At 36.7% G+C, this 14,928-nt stretch overlaps 1 protein-coding gene across 1 annotated transcript; it reads right to left on the bottom strand.

Moving 5' to 3' along the window:
- Positions 1-734: 734 nt before the first annotated feature.
- LOC115990378 lies at positions 735-2,072 on the bottom strand. Its single transcript, XM_031114214.1, has 2 exons — positions 1,716-2,072; positions 735-1,595 (listed from the first exon to the last, which is right to left on the bottom strand). The coding sequence occupies exons 1-2, from the start codon at positions 2,070-2,072 to the stop codon at positions 735-737; spliced, it is 1,218 nt and encodes a 405-aa protein (XP_030970074.1).
- Between the last annotated feature and the right edge of the window lie 12,856 nt (positions 2,073-14,928).

Genomic DNA, 14,928 nt, shown 5'->3' with positions numbered 1-14,928 from the left:
CCCCAGAGTATATCTGCTTGATAATGTATGGACTTGCCTAATTTTGCTTAGATTTCTCAGTTGGTCATATCTACTTTGCAACCAATCAACTTCAGGAATTTCACTTTCTAGTATTGTCCTTAATGAATGGACACCCATGTCGATGGGGAGGACTGCTTCCATCCCATACACCAAGGAATAAGGAGTGGCTCTTGTGGAAGATTGAATCGATGTCCTATACCCCTAGAGTGCATAAGGTAATTGTAGATGCCAGTCCTTGTACTTCTTCGTGCTCTTCTTCAAGATCCACCCTATATTCTTGTTTGCAGCCTCAATTGCTCCATTAGTTTGAGGACGAAATGGTGAGGATTTGTGGTACTGAATGTTGAACTATTGTAATAGCTTCTCTGCTTCTCCCTTGAAATGTAGCCCATTGTCAAAGATAATTTCATGTGTACCCCATATCTGCAAATGATATTGGTCTGAATGAACTGAGCAACTTTCTTTGAATTCAAAACCTTGTATAAGGCAACTTCCACCCACTTAGTGAAATAGTCTATAGCAACAAGTATGAATTCAAGGCCATTGGATGCAGTTGGGTGGATCTTCCCAATGATATCTATTCCCCATGTAGAAAATGGCCAAGGTGAAGCCATGGTATGTAATGGCATGGGTAGCATGTGCTTCAGATCTCCATGGAGTTGGCCTTGATGGCACTTTCGAACATGAGCTGCGCAATCGGCTTCCATAGTAGTCTAGTAATACCCTTGCCTCATTATCTTTTGTGTCAACATGTGTGCATTCATATGTGGCTTATAGCTTGACTCATGAACTTCTACAATTATTTGTTGTGCTTCCTTAGTGGTCACACAAAGGAGATGAATTCCATCGTATGATCTTCTGTAAAGCCTCTCCCACCAAATAATATAATTAGTGGATAGCCTTCTGATGGTCAATTGGTCATTTTTATCTTCAGACGGTGGGTATGTCCCATCCTTGAGGTACTGTAGGATGTCAGAATACCATTCACCTTTCCCATTCTTTTCCTCATCCTCCTCTATTGTCATGTAATAAGTTGGTTCCTCTTTTTGTTCCACCACTATTGGTCTTGTTTCATCTTCCTTGGGTCCATCCATCATGGATGCCATTGTTGCTAAAGCATTTGCAATCTGATTCTGCATCCTTGGCACATATTGGTACTGGATCTTGCTAAACTTCAAGGCCCACTTCTGAAGACATTCATGATAAGGCATTAACCTTTCTTCCTTGATCTTCCATCTATTTTGAATCTGAGAAATTATCAAAGCTAAATCACCATATACTTCCAACTCTTTTACTCCAAGACCCAGGGCTACTCGTAACCCTATAATACAAGCTTTATATTCATTGGCATTATTAGTGGCAGGGAAGTTGAGCCTACCAAAGAGTGGGATTTGTGTCCCTTTTGGAGAAATTAGGAGAACTCCAATGCCACTTCCATTTTGATTAGTTCCGTCAAAATACATCTTCCATGATTCTGCCTCAATCTCCATAATATCCTTATCTAGAAAGTCTCCTTGGATTTCTTCAGCTTCTTTAGGTGAATAGTGGGCTAAGTGATTAGCAATCGCTGTCCCCTTCATTGATTTTTAAGTAACATATTTAATATCAAATTTTGACAGAAGCAAAACCCATTTAGCTGTCTTCCCATCCTACATAGGCTTTTCCATCAAATACTTCAAAGGAACCATTATTACAATCAACAAGACATTGAAAGCAAGCATATAATGCCTGAGTTTGCGGGTTGCCCATACAAGTGCTACACATGTCTTCTTACGTGGTGAATACTTTTCTTCATAAGACAACATCTTCTTGCTGATGTAGTAAATCGCATTCTCCTTCCTAGACTCTTCTAGGTATTGAGCAAGCAAAGCCCCCATTGTTGTATACGTAGTTGTGAGATACAACAATAATGGCTTTTTAGGTACCGGTGGAACCAGTATTGGTGGCTTCATTAGATAATTCTTAATCTTCTCAAAAGCTTCTTGGCATTGTTCTTTCCATACCGTGGGAACTTCATTCTTGAGCAGTCGGAAAATTGGTTCACATGTCATGGTGAGCTGGGCTATGAACTTGCTGATGTACTGTATCCTCCCTAGAAACCCTCAGACCTCCTTTTCATTCCTTGGAGGCTTCATCTCTACAATGGCCTTGATTTTGTCTGGATCTACTTCAATTCCCCTCTGACTTATCATGAACCCTAACAGCTTTCCGAATGTGACTCCAAAAGTGCACTTCTTGGGATTCAACCGCAACTTGTAGAATTGGATTCTTTCGAAGAATTTTTGTAAGGCTGGTATGTGCCCCTCACGATCTTTGGACTTCACTATCATGTAATCCACATAAACTTCTACCTCTTTATGGATCAAATCATGCAACAAAGTGGTGGCTGCACGTTGGTAAGTAGCACCAGCATTTTTAAGGCCAAACGGCATAACCTTGTAGCAATATGCCCCCCATGGAGTAATAAAGGAGGTTTTTTCCATATCTTTTGGAGCCATTTTAATCTAATTGTACCATGAAAATCCATCCATAAATGATAGCAAGGCATATCTTGCTGTATTATCAACCAAGATATCAATGTGAGGCAAAGGAAAATCATCTTTTGGGCTAGCCTTATTCAAATCTCGAAAGTCTACACACATTTTGACTTTCCCATCCTTCTTCGGTACTAGAACCACATTAGCTAACCACTCTGGATAGTTGACCAGCCTCAGGAATCTTGCATTATACTACTTCTTGACTTCTTCTTTGATCTTGAGAGTCCATTCTGGCTTCATTCTTCTCAATTTCTGCTTGACCGGCTTCATGGTTGGATCTGTTGGAATGCAATGTTGTACTATATTTGTATCAATCCTAGGCGTGTCTTCATAGGACCATGCAAATATTTCCTTGAATTCTGTTAGTAGGGTAACTAATGCATCTTTCTCAAAGGTGGTTAGAGTATTGCCTACTTGTACCATTTTAGGTTAATCATCAGTTCCCAGGTTAATAGGTTGGGTTTCTTCTTTTATGGGTTCTACATGCCCTTGTTTTAATTCCTTATTATTAAGAGTTTTTTTTTACCAATTTTAGAAATAAAAACATTCAAAACCAACAAATAAGCAGAATCATAAATCATATTATATGAAAAAGAGTTCTTAACAGACTCAACAGAAACCGACTCTATAGGAATACTATCACAAACAGACTCAACAAGAATAGTAATACTAGCAGAAACAGACTCAATAGGAATAGAAACTATGTTTTTGGTAGGAGTGACTGGCTCGATGGTCTTGATCTTCTTTTCAAGAGTGATTGGCTCAATGGTCTTTATCTTCCTCGCAGAGTCATCCACGAGGTGGGCAACTCCCTCCTATGCCCAATTATTCAACTCAGTTATGGCTTCAAAGACTGCGGGCGTCTCCCAGCGAGTTCCTTCTTCCCTTAGCATCAGTACCGGGGGGTCTTCATCCATATAATCCATGCCTTCATTATCAATTTCCATATCTATGGGCTTGTCAATCACATAAGCATCCAAACGCTTTATGCTATCCATCCACTCACCAAACAGATCTTGTTTTCCTTTGTTGCTTGGGCGGGTGTATTGAGGGAGGTATTTTGACTCATTCCCTTCCATCTTCTCATCATCACCTCCAGGATTCTCAAGTGTTAGGGTTCTGAGATTGTGGACCATTGGTTTTTGGTCTAGAACGGCCAATCTAGCATTTATGTCATCTTCTTCCTCAGTGTATAGGGTCAGTGAGCCAAGCTCTGAGTTGTGGAAGGATCCTAGCTCAAGAATTTCTCTACCATGCTTGTCATATTGAGGACCGAACCTTGAACTAACATCAGTAACACAACTCCAATTTGAGAGGCACTTATAGGGGTGATCATCATAGTCCATATTGTTGGTCTCTTCAACCTCTTCTCCTGCAGCCTCCAGCACATTTATTAGCCTATATTGATCACTTCCAGTGTCACTTCCCATATCTATAGGTTCAGCTTCAGCATAATCCTCTATATCTCCATCATAGTAGTCTACGTCGTTATCATAGTCTTCATAGTAAAGCCCCTCGTCTTCATCTTCTCTATCACTAGGGGGTTCACCCCAATCATTGCCACTATATTGGCTATCATAGTTTTCACTGTTGTTGCTTTCACTGTCACTGTTGCTATCATCTGCACCATCTCCACTATCACTATTGCTGTTGCCACTCTTGCTATTGCTACTTTCATCATCATTACTAGGGGCTTCTCCCCCTTCTTCATCTTTATCACTTGTTCTTATTTCATATGGGCTCTTCAATGCATGTTGACACGCCTTCTAGTATTCTTCTACCCTTATATTGCAAATGGCATCCCCTAGAAGCATAGTCATTGCATCAGGGTCCACGTAATCAGCCCAATCAATAGGGACCCTAGTTGTATCTTCCTTCTTCAGTTTTGGAAGCTTGTTGTTGCAATCAAGTAGTAACTCAAACTCAGGCATCATAGTTTTGGTCTCGGGATCAAATCTAGGTTCGGGGAATCCCCAATAGCGTTAACTATCTCCAGCTTTGACAAACTTTCTGTTCAATGTTGGAGAATAGGGCTTTAGGGGTTCCGGAGGGCAAGGAAGTCCTTTTGCTTTGGCATTGGTTCGGGCCATCTTTCTTACCTCCATCTTTAACAAGTCATCATCAGTGGACTTATAGCCTAGCCCAAAAGGTGGTGTGGTAGTAGGGATTATTGGGTCTTGAACAATTGGCTTCTTCACAGTCTTCCCAAAGTTCATTCTTCGAAGATAATTCATTCTCTTCATCATTGCTACCACATTGTTGTTACTGTAAGGAGAAAAGTCCATGGGGATCTTCTCCTCTTCTTTCAAAACCAAGCCTCTTAATCTCAAAGCCATCCAAGGTCAATGGCTCTTTCTCAGAATCAATACCAAAATAGGCTTTGGCACAGTCAAAGTATCACCATATATAGTAACTATGGCTCTTTCATGTGGAAATTGAACCTTTTGGTATAGGGATGAAAGTATGGCCTCTGTGTCATAGATCCATGGTTTCCCAAGGAGAATATTGAAGCATGAGGATATGTTAAGGACTTGACACTCCACCTTCTTGATCATTGGCCCTATAGTGAGCTCCAGTGTTATAGTTCCTTGGACCTCTCTTCTACTACTGTTATATGCCCTCACATACTGATCAGTAGGCACAAAGTCTTCAATGCTTAGACCCAAGCAACTTCCAGTCTTTAAAGGACACACTTTTAAGGCACTTCCATCATCAATGAGGACCATTGGAGTCCTATTGCTTTTAGCATCTACAGTAATATGCGGTGGGTCATTGTAGTGCTTCCTTTTCTTTGTCAAATCTTTGTCAGAGTAGGAAATAGTGAGTTCTTTACTTATGGACCCAATCATGGCATTCAGATTTTGGGAAGTTGTGGTTGTAGGGACTTGGATTTGGTTGAGAAGGTCTACCAGATTTTGGCAGTGCTTGTATGAGGCCATGAGTAAACCCCATAAAGATATATTGGCTTGTGTTTTCTGCAGTTGCTTAAGGACCTCCTCTTCTTTAATAGGTGTTTGTTGGGTGGCCTTGTTCAAGGCTTCTATTGGGTTATCCTCTCCAAATGTGGGGGTTTGAAGTGTCTTCCCCCCTTGTGATGTGGGAAATTTTTGTTGGGTCGTTCAGGTCGGTGTCTTAAGGTTTGAAGTGTCTCTCCCCATTTGCAGTTATTGGGCCATTTGATTGGGGTTCAAAGTGTCTCCCCCCATTTCTAGGTATTGGGTTGTTTGATTGGGGTTCAAAGTGTCTCCCCCCATTTATGGATGTCGGGTAATTTGTGGTCTCAGTTACTTCTTCACTCCATATGTCATACCTACAGTGGTCATCATTTCCATTAACTCTTCCCAGGTCATCATAAAACATTCAAGCAGGTCATAGATCAGTTTAGACGACTCTTCTTTACTTTCCTCTTCAGTCATCAAACAATTAATCCTCTGTCCTCTCCCAAAATTGTGGTTGGGCAAGGGATTATTAGCGATGCTAGGCCTTATAGGCGGTGCAATCACTTTATCGTCTATTAAGTCTTGGATTGCATGACGAAGGCCAAAACACTTGTTAGTATCATGGCCAGGGCCTTGGTGGTAGGCACATCTCTTATTCACATTAAATCTTGAAGGTAGTGGGTTTGGAATTGGTCTTGGGTCTAAGGGCTTTAGGAACCCTTTTGCTTTTAGCTTCTCAAATACTTGGCTTATAGGCATACATAACTCATGAAACTCTCTCCTAGGCCTTTAAGGCGGCCTTTGTGATATTGGCATGAGTGCAATGGGTGCACTCAGTTGATAAGGATCATTTTTATGGATATTAGAAACTTCTACAGTCTTAGAATTAGATCCTAAATTCTTTTTAAACCTCGATGGGTCATCATTCTTTATAGTGCCATTATTTATTGCGTCCTTAATTTGGGTTCTAGCAGCAATCAAAACTTTAAAATTAGGAAAATACTGAGCAAACAAGTACTTATGGTATACAGGTAATAAATTCTTTACAACCATAGCTAATTGTTCTTCTTCACTTGGCCTATTCATCATCTGTGCAGCTTTGGACCTCCACTTGGTAATGAAGAGAAAGATTCTTTCGATTCTTGCTTCATGGTCTCAAGATCCCTCCTTGTTATATCCACCTTTATATTGTACTTATATTGATTGTGGAACTCATGACAGATGTCCTCCCAACTCCTTTCTCTAGTATCTTCTAGGTTGAGGAACCATCTAAGAGTGGCTCCAGTTAGAGTGTTTTGGAACATTTGAGCAAGTAGCTCTTCAGTCGCACCTGGGGGATGCATGGCCCTCATATACATCTTCAAATGGAACTTTGGGCATCCAATCCCATTGAACTTGTCTAAGTTTGGCATCTTGAACTTGGAATGCAGTCTCACATTGGGGAAAAGTGAGAGTGATTGGTAGTCCATGAGGTCCTCCATTTTGTGAGCTCTCTTGATCATCTCTTCCATCTTGTTCGTTCTTTCCTTGGTCTTCTTCTCACTCTCCATGGTTGATGGATTATGGTCAACCTTATTCTCTTCTTGATTACTCTTCAAGCTTTGAACCTGTTGCACCATAAGGTTCACATCCTCCCTTAACTTGATTTGACTAACTACCATGGTGTTGAGTAGCACTTGAGTGTTCATAGGTTCTTCAGTGTTTGGATGTTCTACCTCTTCCTCCATAGTGTTAGGAGGTTCAAACTTCTTGTGGCTTGAACTATCTTGTAGGTCGAATATGGGATTGTTATGTTGCGACAACAGAATGTCCTTTATGTTCACGGGCTTCAATATCGTGATGGGAGTGATGGGCTTGGAACTGGAGCCACTAGTTTGAGTGTCAGCCTTAAGTTCTCTTTGTAGCCTTCCTTCAGATCTTGACCAAACTCTTCCCTAATGACAAGCTTGGTCGGGTTAATCAAAGCTAGGTCCCCATCTATATCAATTAACCAACCAAACAAACAAAAAACAACATGCAATGCAATTTTAACAGGGACCGGCCTAGGGGTAGGTTCTAAGTCATTACATTGTAGGGTGGGTTTGTTGTTTTATTTTTCCCATAGCTAGGACGTTACACCTCCCAACTTGTAATGTAATGAACATTGCATTGGTCCAAATGGCATGGTCTATCCTTTATAGTCAACAAGAAATGATCCAGACTTTGGGTTATGAGTTGGTGAGTTCATCACTGGGTACCCAAATCTAATGAAGATGGGTGATCCACAGTTACTACCACCATATTGTTGAGAGGGGTGCATACATTTTTTTTTTTTTGATGGCACACACTATGACAGTTAGGGAAAGCTCTTAACAAACAAACATGGAAACACAAACAAAAATATCATAAAATCATCTCAAGACATAAATAATCAAACAAACAACAATATCATACAAAATCATGCAAAAGAGAAGGGTATATTGTTGGTCACTTAAGTCTAACACGAAGCTTAGCCCTCGACATCCCTAGTGGAGTCGCCACTGTGAGAGACCGCCAAAATATGAGAGTGCCCTCAAAAAAGAGATTTCGGTGCTTTTTCAGGGCACCTCTCTTTTTGGGTAAGTGATGTGGAGTTGTCACTTATTTTTTTTTTTTATACATAAAAATAAGAAAAAACTAAATACAAATTTACATGATTGAAATGCTTCATTGTCATTGATTAAATAAATATAAATACAAGCTTGATAAATTGAATCTTACAAGGCTGTGAGTCCTAGTTACAATCTACCCAAAAAATAAAAGAAAGACAAAGCATAGATTTACCTATCCAAAAGAACTAAGTTCGGGGGCTAGGTTACGGAATGAGAAGTTGTTAGGCATCTATTCCCCTCTGACAGAGTCTGGTCTTCTAGACTCTAATGACCAATATACCCTTTATGCATGATATGAATGATATGTAGAACATATGACAAACACTTGACTAACATTAACTCAAATAAATTTATCTTATAAATGTATCATCTTCTTTTTAAAAAATTTAGATCTGTTTTTGTAAATTAAAAAAAAATTGATTTAATTCAATAATAAAAAAAGAAACCAGATCTGTTTTTGTGTAGATAAAAAAAATATATATATATCTTGTGAAGAAAATTAGATTCGTGTTTGTATAAAGAAAGAAAAAAATTTTGAAAAAAAAAAATCAGATCTGCTTTGGAGCAAAGAAAGAACAAGGTTTTTATAAAAAATATTAGATCTATTTTTGGTGTAAAGTTAAAAAAAAATGATTTTATTAAGAAAAATAAGATTTGTTTTGAATACTAAGAAAAATGATTTTTGATTTATATGTAAAAAAATTAGATCTGTTGTTTATGAATAAAATAAGCAAAAGACTTTTTTTTAGAAGAGGAACTACACTCATGAAACAAATCTATGTTACATACATCACATATTAAAAGAATTACAACCTAACTTTCAATCCTTACTTTTAAGTTTCAAAATCTACAATTTTATAAAGAAGAAAACTTTTTTAGAAAAAAAAATTCAGATTAGTTTTATGAAAAAAAAAAAAAAAAAAAATACAGATCTGCATCTAAGGAAGATATAGATCAGCTTTGTGTTAAAAAAAAATTCAGTTCTGTATCTAAAGAAGATACAAACCTGTTTTGTGTTTAAAAAAATTCAAATATGCATCTAAGGAAGATACACATTTTTTTTGTTTTAATAGTCATTGCAGATTTTGAAGTTAAAGAGAAAGAGTTGAAATAAACAATCATCTAAAAACATATTTAAAGAAAGAAAAACAATCTAAACAAAGCATGGCAATTATATAAGAATCAGAAATACAATAAAAAATAATCCTAAACCTATTCATGCATCATCAATCAAAATTAACAAAGAAGGCTAAAAAAAGAAAAGAAATTAACTACCTCTTGCATGTGTGCTATTCTTAGTAGTGAAGGAATATTTTAGGGTTCAAAGAAATTTATTCAATTATCCTTGAAACCTAAAATATTTTACTTACAAAAAAGAAATTCCTAAGGTCAGAACCTCCAAAACGTCTTTAACGTAAGAGAGAAAATAAAAGAAGAGGAGAGTCAGAAAATGGGGATTCAGAGAGCGTCAAAAAGTGTGCTGAATTTTGAGGGAACTCCTCTATTTGTAAAGGCTAGGATGTTCGAAAAAATAGCTAAATGATCAGAATATGAACTGGGATTCCTTATCTCTAAAAGAATAAAAAAGGATGAGTTTTATCTCAATCTAAGTGCCCTCGAGCCATGGCCCATGTTTGTGCCGATCGGCACTTGGAAAGTGCCGAATGGCCCTTTTGGGTTTCGGCCCAGTGTTTGAGTTTTGGTCCACTTTGGACTCCTTTTTTGAGGGTTTTTTAGCCAGACCTTGTACTAAGACGTGTTTTTAATCTATATTATAAAAATTAAATTCTTTTTCTAATAATTCAAGTCTTTTCAGCAATGATTATCTTGTAGATAAATACTTCAAAAAGTCTTGATTATCCACAATTTTGTTGTTATCTGATTATCGTCTTTATTCCCATGCATGCAAGCCTATTTTTTATGCTAACAACCAATCATAAAATTATTTAATTAATTTTAATTGTCTAGCCAATCAGAATTAATTTAAATTAATCATGTGTGGTTGGTTTCACCTAAACAAAATGCATGTAGACCGTGCAAACTTGATTATGCAATATCTTTCAATCTGACGGTCCGATTTGGAAATCAGGCACACCATCGTGACAGTTAGAATCTCAAAATCATTTTTATGATATGCAATGAATAGATTAATGCATGTAATGCAATCATGAATTTTGGGTATATGAATGGTCATTCTAGCCATCTTCTTTGATTAAATTATGGGTGCAAAATCTAGTGTCTTACTAAATAACTTTCCCCAATTGCTCTGTTGTTCTTAATTGAAAGTCCCTCAAATGTTTCAAGCTTGCCAAGATATTCATGGGAAGAAAAAGGAGGCTGGAAAAGCAGAGGAAGAAAAGAAGCAAAAAGAAAAAAAAAAAAAAAATTGTTCCAGCATTGTTTCTCTACTTTAGATTGTAGAATCATGAGACAAGAATCAATAGTGTCTTCTTCTTCATCATCTAAGTCTTGCATTCCCGCTGCAAATGGATGAATCTGTGTTTCATGGTTAGCCCAATCGTTAGAAGGGTGAACTAGAGAGTCCTTATAGGACTGTAGGTGATGTGTTCTTTTTCATGCTTCTCTCCAGGTGGTCATCTTCTTCAACGGAGTGCTCATTAGGGTCCTCTTTGTCTACTTCCAAAGTAAACCAACTTTAGTTTTTTCTTGTGCCTAATTTTTCTTTTCTCACGTATGGGAAATAAAGGTATCTTTCCTAATAGAACAAAGTTTTCCTCTGAAACAAGTTGGAGCCATCTCCTACAACTCATTACGTGGCGATTCAAATCATTCACATGCATTATTAAATAAGTCACGTGACTCATAAAATATGCAATATAACTAAAAGTACACGTTAATAGTTTTATGAATTGCTATGTAGTGAGTTGGAGGTATTTTCCTCCAAATTAGTTTGATGGTAAACTTTTTCCATCCAAATAACCTAGTATAAAGACTTTTGTTTGCAATCAATGTTTTCATTTAAGTTTTGGGTAAATTACACAAACATTACCAAGTTATAGTGAAAGTAGACTCTTTATACCTGATTACAAGAAATAACAGTCTCCAAACGATTAAAATAATTGACCCGCTACCCTTTTTCCCATCTCAAATGATCAACATAATTGATACTCCATGTCCAAAGTAATTCAAAAAAGGGGGCAGAGTGTCATTTCCTTAAAATACGGTATACTGAGTTAAATTTCACAATACCTCAGAAGTGTCAGTGTAATATACCCTTGCATTTTAGTTTATTTGTTTATGTATAGTTTATTGAAACCTTACCTTTTCTAGGTGCATCCATACTTCAACTAATCTTCAGTGCCCAAAAAAAAAAAAAAAAAAAAAAAACTATCAATTAAAAGTCAAATGAACTATGTCAAATGAAATATTGAATACTAAGATTGAAAATGGAAATTGATGGCATTCTCAATTCAATAAAAAATAAATGTCATGAATATTTCAAATATCAACTTGATCAGAGCATGGTGTTATATAGTAAGAACCTAAGAAAATGGCCAAAACTTTTTGTTAGTCTCTCCTATGGCCATAGTCTAGTCAGAAGTTTTGCGTCGTTGCGGTAGTTTTTTGAATAGTGATCATCATCAGTTCTCTAGCACAAAGTGTTTTTCGTATGAACAGGTGAAAGTCTAAGTGATCTGATTAGTTTTGTTATCTATGCTATGGATGATTTGAAATGATGTCTATGCATAATTCAGAGCAAATGTATTAGAATAGAAATCCCCTTATTAATATGTTCATCCCTTTAGATTAGTTGAGCAACTTTAGTTTAGATTTTCTTAAAAATCATCCTCAAAGTCAAATAGACAGCCACTTTTTCATATTCAAATAACACCAATCAAGAAGATAGATAATAGTTGTGACTGTATAATTCATTTATAGAAACTATTCCATTTTTTACTTAATTTTATTGATAAGTTTTGTGCACTTAGGGTTCGTTTGGCATCTGTTTATTTTGCTAAAACTGAAAACTTTTTACTGGAAGTACTGTAGATAAAGGTAAAAGTTATTCTGCTGAAATAGTACAGTGTGACCTATGAATAATACTAAAAAAATATAGAGGGGCCCATAAATAGTACCAAAAATAAATTGAATAGTAAAATAAGTTGGCAAAAATAATTTTTGCCAAACGGACACTTAGTAAACCTTACCCTCAACTATTCTTACGAGGGGAAGAGTTGCCATTTGAGTTAAACCTCGTTATTTTGCTACTCAAATGATTTTATGTTATTATTCTTATCTCATGAACTTCATTATTCACGTTTGTTTTGTTTTTCTCTTAAAAAAAAAAAAAAATTACGTTGCTTTCTCAACATATCATGCACAAAAATTTTAGCATTAGATCAAGGTTTTGAAAATATGCACCATGAAGTTAAAAGTGTCTGTTAGAGCCTCACCATTGGTGGGGTACCTCAAACTCCAATTAGTGCCCAACTTTGGTGGAGCCAAAGGCAAATTTGTTTGCCTTCTTGCTACAGTAAAAGAAAGGGCAATGATTTGCTACAAACTTAGTTGCAACAAATCTTGCATAATGGTGACATGTCAATGCCTTAGATAGAAACATGTCCAGGACAAGGATTTAATGAAAACTTCTGTTAATGTTAGGGTTAACGTCTACTCTCTTCTCTCATGCTCTCTCTCTATCACTCCATGTGATAGAAATTTTTCCCGTGGATAATATGTTTTGCGTGTTGTGGTTCGTTTTAAAGATATAAACTGTGGCTCTTGATAGGTGAACTTGAGGGGAAAATTTTTGCTTTGCTTGAATTGTTACCAATCATATTTAACAAGTTTAGTCCAGATTTTAAGTAGTCAATTTAGATTTTTATATGTTTAGGCCTCCCCCAAATATTCTTGTTTTTTGGTTCAAAAGAATGTCTGAAAATTTGGTGATACTATTTTTCTTTTAATAAATTGTCAAATATTTTTAGATGAACTTTAATTCTTCTTGGGTATTTCTAAACTATACAGATATGGTACTAATTTATGAATTTTAATTGGGATAATTATTGTAAACTCACCTGTGGTATGACCCGTTTTCACTTTGCCTACCTGAGGTTAGTTCCGTTAGCCTTCCGTAACCCACCTCTCCGTTTGCCATTAGAAAAACACATTTTTAGGCAAAAACAAATATAACAAGAATAAAAAAGTTGTTTGTTTTGATTGCTTAAGAACTTCTATAGGAACATAGTGAAGGAATAGCAAACCACAGGATAATTTGAGTTCAAAAACAACATTATTGAACAAAATAAAATGAGAAACCGCATTACCCCGTCACGATTAAACTCAAAAACAACAAAATCCCAAGAACAAACATCAGTGGCAGCATAAATGAAATAGATCCACAATTTTGCAACAAGAACATAAGATTTCCAAAATACCCAAAAACTCAAAATTCCATACAAACAAGCATAGGGGAAAAAAAAAAAAAAAAATTGAAGCAGAACCACAATAACCCAATAAGAAAACAAACAAACAAACAAAAAAGACCCAGAAGCCGAATCATTAGAATTACCACCAGACAACAAAAACCCAAGAAATAAAAAAGAAGAAAGCCCCATTATAGGTGTGAGTCAGACCGTTTTGGCATCAATGGTGTGATTGTCCTGAAGAACCCTATTGAGAATGGAAGGATCTGCAAAGACAATAAAGCCAAAGCCTCTGGGTCTACCAGTGGTCCTGTCTCTCATGACCACAGTCTGGACCACATCACCATAGTTCTCAAAGTACTCCTTCAGCTTTTCCTTAGTGGTCTCCCATGAAATCCCACCTATGAATAGCTTCCCCTAATCTGAATCCATTTCCAAAAATCCATCGGCGGGCACTCTTTTCCATTACGGTAGTCCGACGCTTCAGCAAACCGCGACAACCCATCAAGCCCAAGCCCAAGCCCAAGCCCATCTCCACTGTTGTTCGGTCTCATCGGAAATGACCGTATACAAAGACAAAACGATGGCAAAAGAAGCGACACGAGAAGAAACAAAACAACGATGCTTAATCTGAAAGGAAGCATTACTGGGTTTTCTGGGTTTTTTTTCTTTGTGGGTTCTTGAAGAAGAAGAAGAAAGAGATGGGTTTTGGAGATTGGGTATAATGTAGTCTAAGGCTATAATAAATTTCTTTCTTCTTCTTCTTTTTTTTTTTGAGAACTTCTATGAGAACTTCCCTGAGAGGTTCTTAAGCAATAAAAGAGCCTAACTTTTTTATCTTTGTTATGTGAACTTCTATGTTGTTGTGAAATTGTTGATATTGTTAAAGATTAAAAATAATTTCATTGAGCCATTTGATTGGTGTATTGTTCCTCCACTTTGTTCTCCTTGAAGTTCATGAGCAATGAAAAACCCTAGCTTTTTTATTCTTCTTATATTTGTTTTTGCCTAAAAATGTGTTTTTCTAACGGCAAACGGAGAGGGGGTTACGGAAGGCTAACGGGACTAACCTTAGGTGGGCAAAGTGTAAAGTTTTAAATCACGGGTAGGCAAAGTGAAAACAGGCCATATCACAGGTGGGTTTACTGTAATTATCCCATTTTAATTCTACTTGGGCATTTCTATGTTATACAAATATGGTACTGATTTATACAATAAAGCATAAATTACGGCTAGATTTGTGCACAATTGAGCTTATGAATTGTTTTATGCAATTTTTTTTTTTTTTTTTTTGTGCATATTTATAGTAGACAAAGGTTATATGGAGTGATAATTATGTCTATTGTTTCCTTGTTAACAGGGTAAAATATTAGCTTTGCTGTCCAAAAGTTCAATGTATCTATCCAGAAAATGT

This window comes from Quercus lobata, chromosome 5 (assembly GCF_001633185.2).
Source record: "Quercus lobata isolate SW786 chromosome 5, ValleyOak3.0 Primary Assembly, whole genome shotgun sequence".
NCBI lineage: Eukaryota > Viridiplantae > Streptophyta > Magnoliopsida > Fagales > Fagaceae > Quercus > Quercus lobata.
The sequence above is the reverse complement of the archived record's forward strand: the minus strand, read 5'-3'. Positions and strand labels throughout refer to the sequence as shown.